The 19,589-nt window shown below is 52.6% G+C and overlaps 8 protein-coding genes across 8 annotated transcripts; 4 read left to right on the forward strand and 4 right to left on the reverse strand.

Annotated features, from left to right (window-relative positions):
* Window positions 1-411: 411 nt before the first annotated feature.
* ASPACDRAFT_59750 (uncharacterized protein) lies at window positions 412-1,629 on the reverse strand (the record flags this gene model as incomplete). The annotated part of the gene is made up of 1 exon (XM_020203482.1): window positions 412-1,629. The coding sequence occupies one exon, from the start codon at window positions 1,627-1,629 to the stop codon at window positions 412-414; it is 1,218 nt and encodes a 405-aa protein (XP_020057278.1).
* Window positions 1,630-5,835: 4,206 nt separating this feature from the next.
* Window positions 5,836-7,216, forward strand: ASPACDRAFT_59751 (uncharacterized protein; the record flags this gene model as incomplete). The annotated part of the gene is made up of 4 exons (XM_020203483.1): window positions 5,836-6,149; window positions 6,207-6,546; window positions 6,608-6,675; window positions 6,736-7,216. The coding sequence occupies 4 exons, from the start codon at window positions 5,836-5,838 to the stop codon at window positions 7,214-7,216; spliced, it is 1,203 nt and encodes a 400-aa protein (XP_020057279.1).
* A 1,562-nt stretch (window positions 7,217-8,778) lies between these two features.
* ASPACDRAFT_42441 (oxidase ustYa family protein) lies at window positions 8,779-10,118 on the reverse strand (the record flags this gene model as incomplete). Its single annotated transcript, XM_020201101.1, has 7 exons — window positions 8,779-8,885; window positions 9,007-9,213; window positions 9,275-9,359; window positions 9,440-9,561; window positions 9,624-9,704; window positions 9,770-9,811; window positions 9,875-10,118. 7 exons carry the CDS (start codon window positions 10,116-10,118, stop codon window positions 8,779-8,781), a joined length of 888 nt encoding a protein of 295 aa, XP_020057280.1.
* Window positions 10,119-11,164: 1,046 nt separating this feature from the next.
* On the forward strand, window positions 11,165-11,771 carry ASPACDRAFT_42442 (uncharacterized protein; the record flags this gene model as incomplete). The annotated part of the gene is made up of 2 exons (XM_020201102.1): window positions 11,165-11,234; window positions 11,281-11,771. The coding sequence occupies 2 exons, from the start codon at window positions 11,165-11,167 to the stop codon at window positions 11,769-11,771; spliced, it is 561 nt and encodes a 186-aa protein (XP_020057281.1).
* Window positions 11,772-12,041: 270 nt separating this feature from the next.
* On the forward strand, window positions 12,042-13,376 carry ASPACDRAFT_1887659 (uncharacterized protein; the record flags this gene model as incomplete). The annotated part of the gene is made up of 2 exons (XM_020198467.1): window positions 12,042-12,313; window positions 12,429-13,376. The coding sequence occupies exons 1-2, from the start codon at window positions 12,170-12,172 to the stop codon at window positions 13,374-13,376; spliced, it is 1,092 nt and encodes a 363-aa protein (XP_020057282.1). The 5' UTR covers window positions 12,042-12,169.
* Window positions 13,377-14,232: 856 nt separating this feature from the next.
* ASPACDRAFT_42444 (uncharacterized protein) lies at window positions 14,233-15,143 on the reverse strand (the record flags this gene model as incomplete). The annotated part of the gene is made up of 4 exons (XM_020201103.1): window positions 14,233-14,373; window positions 14,423-14,614; window positions 14,867-14,982; window positions 15,053-15,143. The coding sequence occupies 4 exons, from the start codon at window positions 15,141-15,143 to the stop codon at window positions 14,233-14,235; spliced, it is 540 nt and encodes a 179-aa protein (XP_020057283.1).
* A 79-nt stretch (window positions 15,144-15,222) lies between these two features.
* On the reverse strand, window positions 15,223-16,453 carry ASPACDRAFT_117555 (cell wall mannoprotein 1 family protein). Its single transcript, XM_020196078.1, has one exon. The coding sequence runs from the start codon at window positions 16,253-16,255 to the stop codon at window positions 15,533-15,535; it is 723 nt and encodes a 240-aa protein (XP_020057284.1). The 5' UTR covers window positions 16,256-16,453; the 3' UTR covers window positions 15,223-15,532.
* Window positions 16,454-18,529: 2,076 nt separating this feature from the next.
* On the forward strand, window positions 18,530-19,441 carry ASPACDRAFT_59756 (uncharacterized protein; the record flags this gene model as incomplete). Its single annotated transcript, XM_020203484.1, has 1 exon — window positions 18,530-19,441. One exon carries the CDS (start codon window positions 18,530-18,532, stop codon window positions 19,439-19,441), a length of 912 nt encoding a protein of 303 aa, XP_020057285.1.
* Window positions 19,442-19,589: the final 148 nt, after the last annotated feature.

Here is a 19,589-nt window from a genome sequence, read left to right on the forward strand (position 1 = left end):
TAGAAGGATGTGTTCGATGCCTTAGTGTTGCGGGGATGGGTGGCTGGTTTCGATTCTTGGGAGAGATACTGTATACCTGTTACCTTGTCAGTGGGGAAGCGGCATGTGGAAGTAGGCAGGCATACCTTTTAACGCTACGATTCTGAGGGAGGCCAAGGGAGAAAGAGTCTAGCAGGTTTGTAGGTGTACCCTGAACGAGAACTGATGCAGTCTTTATTGCATTTATACTTCCAGGAAACTACTCTGCTTCTAGCTGTTTCCACACGCGCTTCAGTCAGTTAAGCAGATTCGTTCTTTACACAGCCACCAAATTCAACCAAGTCAGTTAGTTCGCCGAGCCATGCCTGAAAGCATATTGCATCGTTCATATCATCTGAATTGTGTCCCGCTTCACGCCTCCAGACCTTGGAATCACCCTGAATCATCCAAATCATATGTATCCGCTGAATCTGCTGGATCCTCCGAATCATCTGAATAGACTGACTCGTCTGACTCGTCTGATTCGTCCGAACTGAGTGAATCATAGGACTTCTCCGACTTTTCTGATTCCTCCGAATCGTTGAAGAATTCTGATTCCGTTTCATACGGATAATCCCACTCGTCCGAATCTCCTGCACTCTCTTCCCCATATGAATCGTCCACCATATCCCCATCCTGCACCCAATCCACCCCCTTTTTGTCTTCCCTGAACATCTTTCCGTACCAACCCCGACTCCGCACCCGACGCTGTGCCTGCCACGCCGCATCGGGTGGCCACCGCGCACCCCCCAGATCCCTGGTGAAGGTCACCCACAGCTCGTCCCGCCACGGCCACCCGAGCTCCCTGTGCCACTGCGCTCGACAACTTGGACAGACATTGAAAGGCCTGCGTATAGGCCTAATGTAGGGAAAGGCCAGGAGAGGATAATGCGGACACGCATACAAGGACCACCCGGCACTGCACCAGTGGGTGGTTACGCAGTACCGCGTGTGCGCGATCAGGTTCCGTCGACTGTCGAGGAAGAGGACCATGCGGTGGGAGAGGATGTCACCCTGCCAGCAGGCGGGGATGTTGCAGTCGTGGACGAGGCCGCGGGTGTGGGGACCGGTGGGGATGACTCGGAAGCGGGGATCCGTGTCGATGGGGGCATATTGGCGGTCTTGCAAGTCGGACTCATCCTTCGCGAGGTAGCGGGCAATCCGCATCTTGTGGCGCGCGGTGAGGCTGATGCAGGGGCAGAGGTCGACGATGCCCGTCTGCGCAGTGCACATGGCGCTGGTGCTGAGCGCCAGGAACGGCGCCCATCGGTGGTGGCAGCTGTGGCTGTCGAATTCGGCCCGGGGGTGGAGCTTGAAGCATGCGAAGCAGTAGGCCCATCGGTCGTCTTGGAGTTGGCGGAGGAGAGTCTTGCGGTAGATCGTCGGTCGATCGTAGCCTCTCTTCTTGTTGTAGTTCACTGTGTCGGAGGTGATTTGGAATTGAGGGTGGAAGTCTCTGATGGTGGCGTTGTAGACTTGGTGATGGTAGAGGCCGCGGCATGTTACGAGTAGACACACCTGCGCTGGAGGGGGGAGGAGCTGCAGGATCATGTCGAATACCTCCCGAGGGAGGTAGAGGAGGGGGCTCGTGGTCTTGTTGGTGGATTCCATCGCGAGAAGAGGTTGCTCAGAGGACTGAGTTGATGATAGCGAATATCTATGTGCTTGCATGTCTGATCTTTTACTTTCCCCTAAAGTGGATGTGTCACCAAGCAAACTGGGTCAATCTCGTCACTGTAAGCTCATGTCAAGGAACGCCCGCAGCCCTACCTCAACATGATGATCTGGTCGTCTCGTCTTCATGACGACCCTCTGGTGCACTGTGACCGCAGCTGGCAACCCGAACCTGCTCGCGACCGACAATCACCGGCTAAGGACCAGTCTACAGTACAGTACTTCACCGTTGGAACAGGCCCTAAAACAAGCTGCTATGGTGCCCCTGTCGCACCTTCCCCTTCACCCTCGTCCTTCTGCTTGCTCCTTCCAACATTCAATCAAGGCTCTCCCACCACCAGATTCACACGTAGACGCCGACATTCACACTGCTCCAGCACCCAACGGAACCACCATTCTCCAAGTTTCCTGCAGGCAGACCGAAGTCACCAACTCTTCTTCCTCCTCCCCCAGCTCCTCGAACCTCTCCACTTCTCTTCCTCTTCCCTCTCATCCAAGATCAACGAGGAGGACCTGATCACCATTCGAGATCTCAATCGATCTCAGAGAAGACCCTCACGGGGAACGTGGACTGGTCGCTTTGCTATGGCGACGGCAACGATAATTTCAAGTACCTTGCCTGCATCGAGGCAAAGTCCAGAGAGACTTGTCATGGACTTCAACTCCTGGATACTATACGTGGGTCCATTTTATATTACATCATTCGCCTCAAGTTACGGGCGAGCGTTGCTAGTCAAGTATTCGAAACAGCGGCCGTCGTGCGGCGATGTCGACATTCACCGGCGGTGGAATTGCCGCAACACCTAGGTGGACCGGTCACTTGCTTTACCACGGCAACACTTACTGACGTTATACTCAGATAAAGCGCTCGATACGTGACCTAGAGCCACTAAGCAACCAAAGGTTCCCGGGCAAATGAGGCCCAGGTCAGGAGCCGGATAGACCTCGTTCTTCAGGCTGCTGTTAAAGGGCTATCAGGCCCCGAGAACAATCCCGCCGGTATTTATGTCGAATATAAGACCCGAATGATCGCTTGGTCCCCCGAAAGAGAGATCAAACTTGTTGGAAACGTCGATTGATCTCTGTGCTATGGCGAGGTGACGATGTGTGGAAGCACCTCGTGGCCATTGAGGCCAAGACTCAAGAACAACGATCTGCTGGGGTAGCCCAGCTGCTCGCATACATGCGTAAGTAGAATCCGTTTCGAAGAACCTGGGTCGTGGAAAAACAGTGCTGATATGCGATGGGGGTAGTGGTTGTCCAAATTTCTCCCAAAGTCGCCGGAATACTAGCCTGACCCGTTTACGGCTTGCTGTCTGACGGCAGCCAGGTTTGATACGCTGCAACTTGAGCTTGCAGGAAATATGGATTGGTCATTATGTTACGGTGATGGGGATGATGCCACTAAGCATCTGGTGGCCATCGAGGCCAAAACGGAAGAAATGAGATCTTCCGGGGTGTCCCAGCTTCTGGGGTACATGCGTAAGTCCATCTCGCTCTAGAAGAAGTAACAGTAAGGGGTTAGTTGAAAGGGTTACTGATTAAGTGATTAAGTAGTTGGAGTAGTGGTGGTGTAAAGATGCCGAAAGAAAGCAAACAAGCCATCTCGCCCTATTTATGGTCTGCTCTCCGATGGGGATCATTTTGATTTTTACCGGCTGCATAATCAAAAGGTAACCCCGAGTCAGGCTTTGGTAAGAGAACCTGACTAAGAGACTATAGTACTGCTGCGTGGAACTGCGCTGGCTTCGGCTAGCAGACAAATCTAGAATTCTCGATTTAATTGGAAAACTATGCAGAGAGGCCTTGGCGGCGGCCACACCCAAAGGAAGCATTTCGTCGGGGGGGATTGATACTGGCCAACGACCTCTAAGCGGTTGGGCGTGGTGCATCTGGAGAAGGTTGCAATTTTTTGTCGTTTTTAAAGATGTCAAGTCTTGTATTTGTTTGATGAACTGGTACGCCCAAAGAGCTGATCCTGGAAAACGAGCGTATAGACTACTTAGTCAAAATGGTTACATGTCTCATGAAACTTGTCGGATTGTGGTATGTTGGGCTTGCATCATTGACAACGAAAATATCCTCGTTATATGGAATATCTCTGGTCTATTTTGGCTGGCATGCTTGCTTGAATTAGGTTCCCTTTCATGTGCTTCGCAGTTAGCTCTTTGCAAAGACATAAATCTGGTTCTGTTTGCAGACTCCGGCTGGTGTCAAGAATTCATGTTGAATCGGATGCGGTCTAAGGGTCTGTGCTACACCAGTCGGGACAAGCAAGTCGATTTAACTCAACGAACTAATCTTTCAACAATAAATCTCGACAAATCACACGGCCTTGGTTCGTCTGTGAGTCTGTGATATGGTCAAATGGGTGGATGCATGGCGATTTGAGCTGGCAGAAGCCTTGTTCCCGAGTACCTAACAATACTGCGCAAATCTCTCGCAAATCGCTTGTGGGATACCAAACTCCGACCGGTGCTGGCTGCAGCCTGAAGAATGCGGGATATAGCATGCTGCCAGCTTTGGGCTCCACTCTCTTTCGGTCGAGTAGATGCGGTGGAAGGGAGGAGAGCCGATCCTCGTCCGGTAGCTGAGGTATGTACAGCACCTCATCCCCCATGCGGATCACGGAGGTGCGCGGTTTCCTAGCACCAGCGAGCAATTGTGCCCCGGAGCAAAGGCTATCTACGCATTGAGTCTTTGGCAAGGCAGGTCAATTGGGTTGATGTTGATGCTATCTACCGTACCGAATTCGTGGTAAGACGACCAGTCTAAACCCCACCACCGACCCACCTAGTCATATCTGCCACGATTTATTATCCAGTGGAGTTCGTCTAATTGAGTCTAGTACATAACTGACGTTAAAAGATAACGATTTTCAGATCGATCAGCATTGGCCCTCGAGCCTTCCTGGAGAAGTTGGAGAGAAGTGTGGGGAATTGGAGATCTCCAACTCCGGTCGATGGCCGGCGCGTCGGTTTTGGGTTTACTCTTTCCAGGGATATCTTTTGAGGATGTTTTGGTAAGAAAGGAGGGGGAGGGTGGCCAACTTATCGCAGATGCGATATCCTTGGGCGAAACCATGGGCGACTTTCTCTGCATGTAGAGGGTGCCTGGCTGATGTTGAAGTTTGTGCCGCAGCACGAGATGTATGTCCGCACTATTTTCTGCGGTTCGAGCGGGCGAGGTTGACTGCTGCAGTGTCTGAACGATGTTCAGGAACTCGCTATTCCTGAACCATGTGAGTTCTTCTTGCGAACACAACCGCCCTGCGGTATCAATGTTTTGCTGTGCAGCTGTTCGTGGCATAAGGTTTGACTCTATCGAGCTGATCGTCTATGGCCTGCGTTTTGCTTTCCGGCAGAGACCAGAAAGGCAATTGACTTTGCCATACAATAAGAGGTCAAGTGTTAAATGAAGGAATAATTTCTGGGGAGCATTGTTGAGGTTCCAGAGCAACTGATGACCGGGCTATTCTACTTACGGCGAGTTGGCAAGTTTGACGACACGCCTATCTCTTATTGAACCTTTTCATAATCATTCATTGCCGTATCGACGTCTCCGAAGTCGGCAGCCTAATGCTGGAATGGATCCCACCATCTTTCATACTTCAGAGAGGTAAGTATCTCCCATCTCAGTCCTCCGGCAGGGTGATTAATAAGAGATACCAAGGATAAAATATTAATTGATAAAGACGAAGCCTTCGCGATCATAATCTCAAACTTATCTCTCTGCTATCTCTGGCAAGATAAGTAACTATGTGCAATTGGAATTCTCGGAGTGCTGGGTTGGAGTCTCCAACCCTTCACCCTCCGTCTCTCCAACTTCTGCAGCCGAAGAGTGCGTGACGTGGACTTTCTCTCTTCAACGCTGCCTCAGGACAGAGATAGAGCATGGCTGCTCAGGAATTGACTGCTTCGCCGGTATTGCTCGACATTTGGGCCCCACCAATGAATCATGGACAGAGTTTCACGAATTGGATTCCAGCATCTTATCATTCCTACACAGGAGCATACTTGGGTGTTGCGGCTTCGTATCTACGCGGCCAGTATACACTATGGATTGGAATCAGTATAAAGACTGCTCTAGTGCATTCGTTCCTATCAGCCCCTCACATCTCTAATACCTCTCCGTCTGACAATTATGCTTCTTGGATCCGCTGCTACCTTTCTGGTCACCGCCGTCGTCACGGCCCAGGCCGCGGCTGTCGCACCCATTGCCTCGGAATCGCGTATCAAGCGTGACTCTGCGACTGGCTTTGAGTGGGATCCTGAGAACTTCAAGGTTGCTGCCGTCCGCAAGCCTCCGGTTGGATTTGTCTACCATGCCCTTTCCGACCAATCGACCTGGTGGAACTACGATCTCAATGCTACTATCGCTCAGTCGGTTGAGATGATCCACCAAGCCGCGGCCGAGGGCACCAAGTTCATCGCATTCCCAGAGCTCTACTTCCCCGGGTATGTCTCATCCTGCATGTATGGTGTCCACAGCTAACCCTTTCGGTTGCCCCCTAGCTATCCTGCCTTCCGCACTCCGAACGGCCCCAAAGACTTTGAGCAGTATGTGTCGCAGACCATGGAGCCCGACGGCCCTGAATGGAAGACGCTCATGCAGGCCTTTGCCGACACCAAGATGTACGGGGTCGTTGGTTGGGCCCAGAGGGCCAATAACTCGCTTTTCATGACCCAGAGTCTGGTTGGTCCTTTCGCCAACGGTTCGGCCGGAACGATCTGGAAGCATGAGAAGTTCCGTCCCTCGGGCACCGAGCGCTCTCTCTATTCCGATGGGCTTCTCAACACGATCCGCGCGCAGAGGCTCCCCTTCGGCACCGTCTCCATGCGCCAATGCTGGGAGGTACGTTCTGGAATCCGGTGGTTGGCTTCAAAGCTTTAAAGACTGACAACTGCTGTGGCAGCACGTGTACCCCGAGTCGCACTTTATCGGATCTGCCCAGCCTGCCAATCTCCACGTTGCCTCTTTTCCGTACGTATCCTTAGACTACAACCCATTAGTCCATGAGAGATTAACTAACAATCCACACAGATTCGGCAACGACGTCCCCGAAGCCGACGGCGCAGGCACCCCCTACGCGTACTGGCGTGCCGCGGCGATCGGTTACCAAGCGGGCGCGGCCGGTTCGCCCGCCATGATTCTTCCCACCGCGGGGGCCGCGACCATCTTTGCCCACCAGGGCTCTCCCCTCAACGAATCGCTTTCCAACTCGAAGGAATCGACCGACGCCATGCCCTACATCACCGCCGTCTACAACACGACCGCGCTGTGGCAGGATGTCGCGTACAGCGTCAACGACTGGTACAGCTACGGCGCCCTCAAGCACATCATCGAGGGTCTGCCCGACGGGATGCCGCGTCGCAGCGGGCCCTTCTTTGGAAGGATTCTGTTTACCATCAGGCAGTTCACGACTGGGTACATCTGGCCCCCGACCCTGTCCTGCACCCCAACGTCCAGGTGGCCGTGTATCAAGATCTGGCCGGAGCGCATTGAAAAGGACTTCATGGCTTGAAGTGGGTCACGGGACGAGAGACTATCAGGAAGTAGGGCGGATTCTTGTTGTTGTTTGATGTTGTTGTCAATGGTGGTATGGATATTGCGTATAAGTATCATATAGCCTGAGCGGTGGGTGTTCAAATTGATTTAAGAGCAATGTATCGAGCTGTGAAGAGGTATAAAACTAGCATCTCCCGTATTGGTGATATGCGCGTCTAGCCGATCTTTCTCACTCTGGATTACTAGGTAGTATAAGAGAAAAATGACCTTGGATAAGCGCGCAGTTGTCCGACGGCTTTCCGCGGACTCGGATCCGAGAAGTGGCAGAGACACCTTCTACCTACTGGTAGGGAAGCATGAGCTTGACTGAAGTTAAGCATTGGATTCGTAATCGATGATGCTGCAGGAATGTTCGTGCCGTTGTTCCTTCGGGGTGGCAACTCCACCCGATTCGCTACCATCTCCACCGACCCGGAACCATGGCGGCGGAAAGAAACAAAGGATCTCGCTTTGTACTGTACAGATGAACTATTGCTGAGGTTTATTTTTGTGTGTTCCGTGGGAACGTGAGTCCTGTACCTACCCAACTCCTGTCACAGGCTGGTCCATAGCCAGCAACCGATTATGCCCGTGAAACAGAATAGCCGGGGGGAGGCAGTGCAGGGAGATACCACAGTTCTTGTTCCAGGGGATCATCTATAAGAAGACCAGTATCCGCTACCGAGACTACAATATCTTGCTATATTTCTCTGAGGAACTCTACCAAGTAATGACTCGAATATGGAGTATCCCGAATCCCTCAATCTCAACAAACTCAACCCCATCAGCCCACAGGAACTGCACCTTGCCGATGGTATGTAAACTAACTACACCGAGCACAAGTGGCCAGACCTTGCAAATAACATGCACCAGGCACAGATCCCACCCGACCAACCCTATTCGCTATCAAGGGGATAGTCTTCGACGTGAGCAGGAATCCCGCTTTCGCGCCGGGGGGTTGTTATCACGGTACGCGCCATTTACATTCCATGCCAAGGTGCGTTCAATGCTCATCTGAAATTGACCTTGAACTGCAACAATACAGAGTACGCGGGAAAGGACCCTTCGCGTGCACTGGCTCGTTCATCCTTCGACAAGTCGTCCTGTACAGCCGAGTTTCACCATCTCGGGGAGCAAGAGCAGACGACTCTTAATGAGTGGTTTGAGTTTTATATGAAGCGGTACAGGATCGTGGGGAAAGTGTCATGTGACAGTGACTGGCAGGGTGATCAATCTTGCTGTGAGACTATGATAAGAGATGATAATGTTATTTGAGAGCTTTGTGGTATTGGTCAATTGTAGTCGAATGGGAATTTTCTTCCGAGATCGATGGCGATCTCCAGTAGATCTTGCTGCAGTCTACTTGATACCACATACTGAACACAACCGACTAATTACTGTTGTAATGTAGGGTTTCAAGGACCCCCGTGCAATTTTGCATTTCATCTATCTTTACAATGCAGCGCCTAGATCGCGTTTTCCACGATATATCGACGTATCCCCACAGAGAGTGCATTTATCTGTGCTTGGAAAAGCCGTTTAATCCATCTCCATCTCCATACCCGTATCCTCTCCACCTTTCCCAATCGCATTCTCGGGATCCGCAGCCCCAATGCCATGGTAATATCCATCCGGGAACGGCACGCCTGGAAGCCGAAACACTTGCAGTCAGCGACCATCATCACACAACAAGAGATAGAAAAGAAATTGAACTAGAGTACGAGAAAACCCCCTTCCAATGCAACTACTCCAACGAGAAGGACTTACCAAGATAAGGATGCACCAAGAACCCAGGTTTCATCATATCGACGGACCGCTCCTTCTGCCACTCGTACAGCACGTCCCAGTTCTTGCACTCGTGGACGTTCTGGAAGTCCGCGGCCGGGTACTTGCTCGTGGGCTCCCAGGTCATGGTGATCATGGAGATGTCGGCGTGGCACATGACGCTTTGTCGTAGGATCTCCAAGCAGTGGTCTGCTCGCGGGAGTATATTAGAGGAATGGTGATAGGTATTCTGTGTCAGGGAGGATCTTACCGGTGTGGAGGTCATTGAGACGACGGTCTTCGGCAGAGATGTTGGCGAAGTAGTAGTCTGAGTGGATGTATTGGCGGAGGCGTTTCTGAATTTTGTTGAACTCTAGTTAGTAATACCATCTTTACTCAAGTAGGGTTAAATCTTTATTGACGGATGGTGACTGACAATACAGTGCAGCTCGTGAACAACACTCAGCTCAACCCAGTATTTGTCCTCCTCGCCGGGCACAGGGATCGAGGTCTTGTTGATCTTCGATAGCTCGTCGCCGGTTACCCAGATGTTGGAGTCTGTTGGCTGGTTAGCATTTTACTTTGGGAAATGCTGCTTGCAAATCAGAGGGGGTATGTACACTGTAGTAGCTCTTTCCAGGCCTGATCTAGTTCAGGGCTGGGGTCACCCTGGTATGGACTGATGATTCGGAGCTGGCCCTCTGAACCCTTGGTCAGTGCCATCAATAAGGCGAAAGCTAGTGGAGCAAAGGGAGGGGTAACGAACGGAACTCCATCGCCTCCAATTTCACAGCCTCTTGTGCAGGTGCTAAGGTTCAGTGATTTCATGTCAGAGCGGGCAATTGGGAAGGGGTTGTTCGTAAACTCATACAGTAGACGACATGCTCATTTTGCTTCTCGATCTTGCGAACATGTCGCACCAGAAGGCAGAAGATCGAGCTGTAGAGCACCAGCAGGGCAAGATGGCCTGCAGGCATGATCCATCGTCTCCAGGCTGGCCTTCTCTGGGTAATGGGAGCGTCCTTTCCCAGTAGACCTCCAGTCTCCGAGAAGAGACTGTTGGAGTCGGAGTTGCTCTCATCGTATTGAGGCAACTTCTCGAAATTGGCATCCATGCTGCCTGCCTGCTCAACAAAGTTCTTTGAGTGAGAAAGGAGAGGGAAGAGAATGGTCCGATTGAGCACCGTAGGGTCGATTGCAGGGTCAATGCAGTATTTATTCAGAAAACTGCCAGCCAACCTCAGTACCTAATTCGGAATAGGTGGGATTGGACGACCAAACTCGATGAGGTAAAATACCGCCAGGGTATAATACCTGAATCTCGATGTAAGGCGGGGTTGTACTGCTCGCACGACCATGGCAATGTCCGTGCAGAAAGCACTGACGTTGTGCCGCAAAGCTTATGCGTTTTCCCTGGTATCGCCTTGCGGCTCTGCATCTCGGAGGCCCTGCTCGGAGTTAAGAGCACTGCAAAAGATCGTCTTGGTGACGGATCAACAGGTAGGAATGATTGAGGCATATTTGCCATTGGTCTTATTCATCTTCAATGTTCTAGTCCCAGGTATAGAATGGCAGAATATTGTTCATGGATTCAGCAATCCTGCCTGACCCGTCCTAAACGCCATTCAACAATCCTTCTGATTCGTGAGCTCGCGTAAGATGCGGGGACCGCTGTACTCGAGGGCAAGGCTCCTGCAGACACAATACCGGAGTGAAGATATCTCTCTCCCGATTCCGATCGATGTGGAGAGGTGAGGCATATTTGCCATTGGCCTTCAATACCTTTTGTGCGAGAAGGCATCTGTATGGGGAGCCGCAAGATGATACTGAATGTCAGATTCCTGACGAACTTTCTTCCGTAATGCAGGTGGGCACCAATAGGCAGGGGAGGACTGCTCCGGAGGGGTTGAAGAAGTGAGATCAGACCGGCTTTTGCTCGCTGGGAAGGTGCTAACAAGCACTAATGCATGCCCTAATTTCGCTTGGGTATTGAGTGACCCCGGCCAGATCGGTCATGCCGAGTTACATGTATGTATGTAGGTTTATACGGCTCTACGACTTGTGCGAAGCTATAAGACCCCTCAGGCAAGCGCCTCGAGAAGTCAAACTTACCAATTTCACTTCAACAGAACAATTCTTTGCGTCTCTTGATACCGTGAAGATGAAGTTCTTCCTTGTCACCTTGGCCTTCCTGGCCGGAAAGCTTGCTGCTGCCCCGGTCCCCGCAGTGGGTAGGTAGAATGCCTCTATCCGTGGTGCATGACTGACGATTTCCAGATGGTGTGTCTATTCACGAGGCTCGCTCAGCAGATGCCGGCATGATTGCAGCACGGGGCGACGACGCTGATGACGCCTACCACACCATCACTCCTCACAAGCGTGGTGATGATGCGGACGACGCTTACCACACAATCACTCCTCACAAGCGTGGCGATGATGCGGACGACGCTTACCACACAATCACTCCCCACAAGCGTGGTGATGATGCGGATGACGCTTACCACACAATCACTCCTCACAAGCGTGGCGATGATGCGGACGACGCTTACCACACAATCACTCCCCACAAGCGTGGTGATGATGCGGATGACGCCTACCACACCATCACTCCCCACAAGCGTGGTGATGATGCGGATGACGCCTACCACACCATCACTCCCCACAAGCGTGGTGATGATGCGGACGACGCTTACCACACAATAACTCCCCACAAGCGCGGCGATGATGCTGATGACGCCTACCACACCATCACCCCTCACGACCACTGATGCAGTGGATAATTAGTCAACAAGAGTTGGAACAGTGACAGCAGTCAGGTACAATCAAGACCAGCGCAACAAAAAGACGGAGGGGGGACGTGAGGTCTGGAGAGAATGCCAGTAGTCCGTGATAGTGAAAAGAAATCAACGGCAGATAGCAGCAGAATGTCACAAGTCTAACTCCCTTATCTGTTTGCATGCTTTGTATCGCACCATACCCCTCACTTGAGTAGACTGCTGCTAGCCCCACCTTGCAACTTACACTGAGATTGTATAGTCTCCATATCAGGCAGATAGACCCTTCCAACTCCTGGTGACTTTATCTCTTTCGGGGTATTTAACAAGGGGCTGCGTGGATCATCGGTAAGAACTTGTATAAACGTGTCTGCAGCCAAACAAGCACGAAGATGACGACCAGGACATATGAGAAACACACCCACGTCTACAAGACCCACCTCACCACAGAGATCCAACTCGATGTGTACCTCCCTCCCGACCAGGACTCAAACACTCCTAAGCCAATTCTCCTGTGGTTTCACGGTGGCTATCTCGTAAGTGTCTCCAATTTCGCACCTCAGAAATCGCCATCGAAGAAAACAAAAGAAAAGGAAAAGAAAAGCGTAGCGAAGCAAGGAAAAGAAACCTCAAAGCTAAGAACCAGCACAGATAACAGGCAGCCGCAAAGCGATCCCCGGCTGGCTTCACCACCACGCCCTCTCCCAGAACTGGACCCTCATCTCCGCCGACTACAGGGTCCTGCCCGAATCGACCGGCCTCGCGACCATCGAAGACGTGATCGTGGCCTACGAATGGGTGGCCGGCGGCTCTCTCCGCCGCCTGCACCCAAACTGCACCGCCGATCCCGGCCAGATCATTCTGGCAGGCGCCAGCGCCGGAGGCTGGTGCGCTCTGGTGACTGCGCTGCACTTTACGTCTCCTTCAGTCCCAGCAGAGCAGACTGGCCAAACTCCCCTTCCGCCCCCTAAGGCGCTTTGGCTGCTCTACCCGCTGCTAGACCTCGGGAGTCAGAAATGGGCTCAGAGCGTTTACTTACCCGGTGCGATGGCGGTTGATCCTGCTACAGCGGAAAACCTTTTACACAGAGTCTCTGAAAGAATTGCGCGGAGTGAGATAAGCGTCGGGGAAGATTTCCCGTCTTCTGAAGAGGAGATGCGCACGCGAAAACGGCTTCCCTTGTTGTATTTGCTTCTGGAGCGCGGGGTGTTTCTGGATTTTCTGACGGGGCAGACTGGGTTCGGGGAGAGGGTGGTGGGGTTAGGGCTGGATGGGGCGGTCGCGGAGCCTGGGTATGGGCATGCTGTTCACGTGAGGGGGCTTTTCCCGCTGGACTACGGCGTTCTTGGGCCGGGTTTCCCCGCCACTGTTGTTGTGCATGGGACGGATGACCGGGAGGTTTCTTGTGGTGAGAGTGAGAGGCTGGTGGCGACTTTACAGGAGGGTGGTGCTGAGGTGCAGTATTTTCCGGTCAACGGGGCGGATCATGTCTTTGATCTGGAGTTGCGGGAAGGTTCGCTAGAAAGCAAAGAGGGGGGCGAGGCTGGCGCGACCCTTGTGCGGGCTATGCGCGCACTTCAAAAGTACCTTGAGAAGTAAGTTGGAATCTGCCGAAAGATTGGTTCGCTGGGATGTCCCTCAGTTGACGGGGTTCGCCACTGACGAGCTCCTGAAGAAGATAGTATGTTATCAGACCGTACGGAGCCAGGATGTAATTCGTCTGGACAAACCCTCCTATCCTACAGTACCCCTCATTCCTCAATGTAGAAACCGGCATTTCACCTACCAACCCATAAGCAGTGGGAGACCCTAGCGTGAGGCGAAACCCAAGTACGGAGCATAATCCCACTTATCGCGTAGCACTCAACCCGCAATCCTGCAGCGGTACTAGTACTGAGCTGTTAGGACCAAGATTTGACCAAGCATTGGCTAGATGGACCGGTTTGCTTGGCCGCCTACTGCACTGCAGTGGAGCCGCAGAGTAAGCACTACCCGATCCTCCGCCGGTCCTCCGCCGGCGGGTTTCAGCTCGCCGATTCACCCTGTCGGATGGCGCGGGGGTGATAAGCGTATCGAGACTTTTTGTTATGCGGTGTGATATTGGTTTAATGACATAGTAATGTTGTTCAATTGCTGAGTTATCCAATTGTAGTCTCATAAAGACTTTTCATCCACAAGTGACGGCACATAAATTTGTATCATTCGATTCATACTCCAACATGTTGTTAGCAGAAGGTGAACATTTAGACAAAAGCAGTAGTGATTGAACTAGATCTCATGCTGCTATAAGATATTAGAAGTTGTTTTCTGTTCAACTTTTTGTTTCTGTTTTTCTGAAAAACATTCGGCAAAGCGCAAATCTCGTAGTTAAGTACTCCACGGCCACGTAACTGTGGTTCTCCATTCCCGATCGGGGAGCCTGATTGACCTGCAGATCATCGTTGGCATGACGATTTCAGATACTGAGAGTATTATCTGACAGGAGAGTGTAGTTGTACTGTTCATCTCGGCCATCGTCCATGTACACGCCAACTGCGGGCGGCGGCCCTTCGGTCATGACCCCCGGAGCGGGCGTGCCCGCCCATTTCTCAAACGCCTACCGAATGAATGTCATTTCGAACAGCACCGCTAGGAGGGTCAAGAACCGTGCCATTATCGGCCGCTGTGATAGCCGAGACATACTGGTAGGGCGTGGGCATCGTGATGGTGATGGTCGCGATGCCGCCTAGGATGAGATACAACAACATGTACTTTGACGTCCCGGCTTGTCGAATGATATCACCAATAGCGTTTCCTCTAATAGCTCGGTAGAGTCGGAAGAAAGTCGTGGACAAGACCTGCTCGTGTGGTTAATATGTCATGATGAAACCTGCGAGAGAGGTGGAAGATGTCGCCAGGCTATCTGCGAGGAAACTATCTGGTAGCTAATGGTAGCTAAGGCCACCGGTTGGCGGTCAGCGGCAGCGAGTGTGACGACTGCATTGCGGAAACTACATATCCGAGATTGCAAAATGACTGCTCTGAAATGAAAGTCACTTTCCGTGTACATGACGAACTCAGGAGGAAGTTCCTATGAAGACCACCATTACCGCGGCGTAGGCCGCTACAGACGCCAGAACATCTTTACCGTCCAGGTCTTCTCCGAACCATGCGAGGCCCAGTACAAAGGGTGGTTGAGAGGTTTGAGTACTCTTCGAAGGTCTTTCTGAACAGATTCTGCGAGGTTTTAGTTGGGTACTGCGGTAATAAGAAGACAGACAGGGGGTCCAGGTTACCTCTGGTGGCTGCTTCGAGGTATTCTTTCACACGGCACTCGTGGGGAGCGAGCTGGATGCTCTGGAGAAGGCTATTAAGGGCATCTAACATGGTTTGTGGGAGCTGTGATGGTAGGTCTTAGAGAAAGCTCAAGGTGTTGAAGAAATGTTCAGAATGATGAGTGAAGATAGTGGGGAGATACGAGATAAGATAGTTGTGAACGGCGCTAAGTACTAGGTAGAGTCTGGCCCCCATGGCCTGGCCATTCTTTAGTGCCTAAGTTGCTCCTGGGCCACCACCACCACCACCAAAATCTGTTAAGTCGCTTACTTTGAGATTCTACTATGCTAAGTACGTAGAAGACTGATTATTATCAGCCTTGTTGGAAGGCTCTGACGCGTACAGTGAATTTCATTACAACAAAACCAATGATATCGCACAACTCCTGTTTCTTCCCAATAGGTCTCCGTGCCCACGTCCTTCATGGACCAAGTAGTAAATCAATACCGAGCCACGCAGCGTCCCGCGGGAGCAGCCCCGGCAGCAGCAGGGGCAGCGTTGGAAGCAGGCTTGGGAGCGGCAGCAGGCGCAGCCGTGGGAGCAGCCTTAGGCGCGGCAGCGAGGGCTGCCGAAGGGGCAGCAGCAGTCTCAACAGCAGGGCTGGCCTGAGGCTGAGCGTCGCCCTTGGAAGCCTGATCCGACCAGTTCTTCACACCAGCCTCGATCGCATCCGAGATGCCACCAGCAACGGTACCGGCCAGGCTCTGCAACGACTCGGGTACCTTGGAGACAATCGTGTCGGACAACTTCTCCGCAGCGGCTTTCTGCTCGGTCAAGTCGTTGTAGGTCTGGGCGCCTTTTCCGGCATCAACAATCAAGGTCTTCTTGTTGTCGAGGTCACTGATAACTGTGGAAATTTTCTTCTTAAGGGTGTCGACGGGCCCGGGGAGGCCGAGGGCGTCGGTTGCGCTGAGGGCCGAGGTGCCGCTAACCTGGCTGTTGCCGCTGTTGATTGCGCTCACCAGGTTGTCGGAGGCTTGCTGAACGCTGGCCACGTCGCCACCGCTGTAGGCTTGGATGGCGGAGCCCAGGGCGTCGACCTTGGTGCCAATGCCGGAGAGGACACCGGTGACGGTGGGGAGGTCGCGCTCAACCTTGGTGGGAGCGGCGAGGGTACCGGCAGCGAGGCCGACGGTGAGGGCAGAGAGAATGGAGACCTTCATTGTGGGTGAGTTGTTGATAGTAAGGTGAGGATATTGAAAGGAGATGATTTCGGGGGAATGGAAGGTCAATCAGGATGATTGTTGAACGCTGTAAGAGAAGGTCAACTTCGGAGGACACTCGGGTATCTTTATAGTTCTGTGGTACAGTAATGATAGTATGGTTCATGAAGATTGTGTTGATCGAACCCCAGCCCTGAGGATATGTTGAGGTGATGTGCAGAGGGCTCAATTTTAAGAAATGATCGACAGGGACTGGCCCCGGCGGCGGTCAGAGATGGTTGAGATTCCGGGGAAATCGACGCTCGGTGCCAGGAATCGGGTGTTTCAAATTTGTCTCGTTGCTCTTATTTTTGAGCCAACTCTAATTCGGTACCAAAATCAAAATGTCTCATAGGACAAAGTCAATCTTTGCTCGATGTCGGTGCTCTCTCTCGTCGGGCCGCAGCCCTATCCGCAGGTCACGTTCAGGGGCAAAAGGTAGCAAGCAACCAGGACCTGCATAGGAATTAGTTAAGTTCGCAACATCCACGGGATTAATCTTCTCTTCTCACCAATTCACCCTCCACTTGACTGGCAGCCACGTTTAACAGGAATGAAATGAATATAAATTGATCAATGCGATAGAGGGGCCCGAGGGCCTGATAATCCGATGAACATCATGTGACCTCTCCCAGGCCCTGCGTCGACACCACCCTCATATCATCCCTCGCCCCCAGCTTCACCTGTTCCTGAGCACGAAACCACGCTAGTGTGAGGATGGAACTCTCATCCCAACTTAGCTGTTCGCCAAACTTTGTCGTTAAACTTGGCGTACCCAGGCCAATCCCTTTTCGACTAATGCTCGAACCGGAATCCTCCCCTCCACAAAATTGACACACACACGCACACACACAACCAACAACGGCACCGAGGCAGCCAGTCGGATCCAAGGGCCCAGAGGACTCTGGCCAAATTGTAGAGAGTTCATCCCAAACGCGGATGTGACAAAGGAGATTGGTACGGAGAGAACGGTAATAAGTCTGTTGGTCAGCTTGGTGCGAGCTCGCCCACTAATTGCGACTCTTCTGTCTGCAACCGGACATAGGCTTGGTCACACACAGTCTGGATTGTTACCAAAATCACACGCGTTTTCTTCGAGTCTCCATCAAATCCTGCAACCAACCGCATAAACAATGCTTTGAGGCGCAAATCGGCGAGATGGAGGGGACCTCGCCCAGAAGGGCGGCCGAGCCCGGTGCGACCTGCTGGTTCCTCGCAGAGAGCTTGCCATGCGATCCAGGTGAAGTGAAGTGGAAAAGTCCTTCGCTTCTTGGACAAGGTTTGCTGCTAGTATTCTCTGGTAATATGAATGCTATCTACTAGTCTTTTTCGTATACTGAGTTTATGATACTCCGGTAAAACCTCTGCAGTAAGATTAATTCTTAGATCATACGTAATCTAGTAGTAGCCCTTAGTATTCAAATTAAGTCGTCAACAGAATACTGGGCCTTCTCGGAAGCTTACTACCTAAGTTAGGCGGGGGACACCAGCAAGTTCCTCGTTCTGTGAGCAAGACTCGAGTAGACGTGGCTACGAACTACAAGGCTCTTCGAATTATACAGGACCAGGAGCTTGAGGTGTACTAGACGAACAGATATTCCTAGCGTACTAAGTGTCATGCACATGATCATGATGACGGATGATCATGATGACGGTTGCAAACATCTGGTTGCGAGTTCTTCCACCTTCTCATTGAATTCACTTGGTATGTAACGGTCATCGTTGTGCCATGGGCCAGTTCGTTGCTGATCGCACGCGGATACTAGATACTACGGAGACGGGACGGAACCATGGGTCGGTGTTGAGGTCATGGACCCAAGCTTCTAAGCCACACGATGAGTACTTTTCCACTCAATTCTCCAAAGGTACCTTAAGAATGTCACTTGTTACTTAATTGACCAAAAAAAAAATAAAAAACCAAGAAGACGGAATCATACCCTGCTGGAGGCCGGATATCCCAGATAACCCATGATCCTCAAGGCAGCAAAGTCCGTCCCCGACGTAATGGCAGGTATGCCACAACGTCAAAGTCAAGGGGCCTTTCCACCGGTAATCCAGCGCAAAGCGGGCGACGAGAATGCCATTCTGACACCAATCTAGGGGGGTAATCCAAGTGAAGCCCAAGCAGCAGACGGGTAAGTAGTAGTCGTCGAACTGGCCTGATTATCGGACAGCCACAACGCTCACAGAGAACACCCTTCTTGCTACAGTTACTACAGCAATGGCAGCAGCTTCATGGAGTGGGCCTGGGGCACGTCCTTCCATGTGTGCCGTCGCTACCCGGGCGAGTCCGTGCAGCAAGCCATGATCCGTCACGAGCATTATCTCGCCCTCCGACTGGGCCTCCAGCCCGACCAGAACGTGTTGGATCTGGGATCCGGCCTCGGAGGCCCCGCGCGCGAGCTCGCCCGCTTCGCCGAGGTGGACATCTGCGGGGTGGACATCAGCGCCGCGCAGGTCCAGCGCGCGACGCGGCTGACCGAGCAGGCCGGGCAGGCCGACCGCGTGCGCTTCGTGGCCCGGGACTTCATCGCCACGCATTTGGAAAGTGACTCCTTCGACCGGGCGTACTCCATCGAGGCGACGTGCTACGCCCCGGACCTCACCGCCGTCTACGGCGAGGTCTTTCGTCTCCTCAAGCCCGGGGGCTTCCTCGCCGTCTACGAGCTGGCCATGACGGACAGATACCAGGTCACGCGCGCCGACCACCGCGAGTGCCACCAGGACCTGGAACGCGTGGCCGGCTGCCCGCATCTCCGGACCACCGCCGAGGTGGTCGACGCCATGCGAGCGGTCGGCTTCGAGCTCCGCGCGGCGGAAGATCTGGCCGATTCCGCCGCCGCCGCCGCAGGCTTGCCCTGGTACCAGCTCATTGACGGTTCGTTCAAGTGGATGGGCGGAGCCGTCGAGACCCTTGCCTGCGGGCTCGTGGCGGCGTTTCTGCGGCTGTTTTCCTCGCGCTGGGGCGGTCGGTTTCTGAGAGCAGGCGAGATGTTGGGCCTCCTCGCTCCAGGAACCCGGAGTCGCGTTATGGACATGGTGAGGGTGATGAATGCGTATCGGGTTGCAGGGGAGAAAAAGTTGGTCACTCCGATGTTTCTGATGGTAGCTCGCAAGCCAAATCTTGGACCAATGTCCTCAGAATGAGATAGGCGAAGCGCAGCTCGGTAACAAGGTATCACTAAGAAAAGGAAGTCTACCCTTAAGACATAAATGCAGCGGACAATTGTTCAGGAAAGGGGGGCGGGGGGTGGGAGCGGCGGAAGGGGAATTCTATGTTTGGTAAAGTGTCTAT

This window comes from Aspergillus aculeatus (assembly GCF_001890905.1).
Source record: "Aspergillus aculeatus ATCC 16872 unplaced genomic scaffold ASPACscaffold_6, whole genome shotgun sequence".
Taxonomy (NCBI): domain Eukaryota; kingdom Fungi; phylum Ascomycota; class Eurotiomycetes; order Eurotiales; family Aspergillaceae; genus Aspergillus; species Aspergillus aculeatus.

Coding starts and splice junctions, on each gene's coding strand:
- ASPACDRAFT_117555 (XM_020196078.1), bottom strand. CDS start 16,255: ATGAAGGTCTCCATTCTCTCTGCCCTCACCGTCGGCCTCGCTGCCGGT.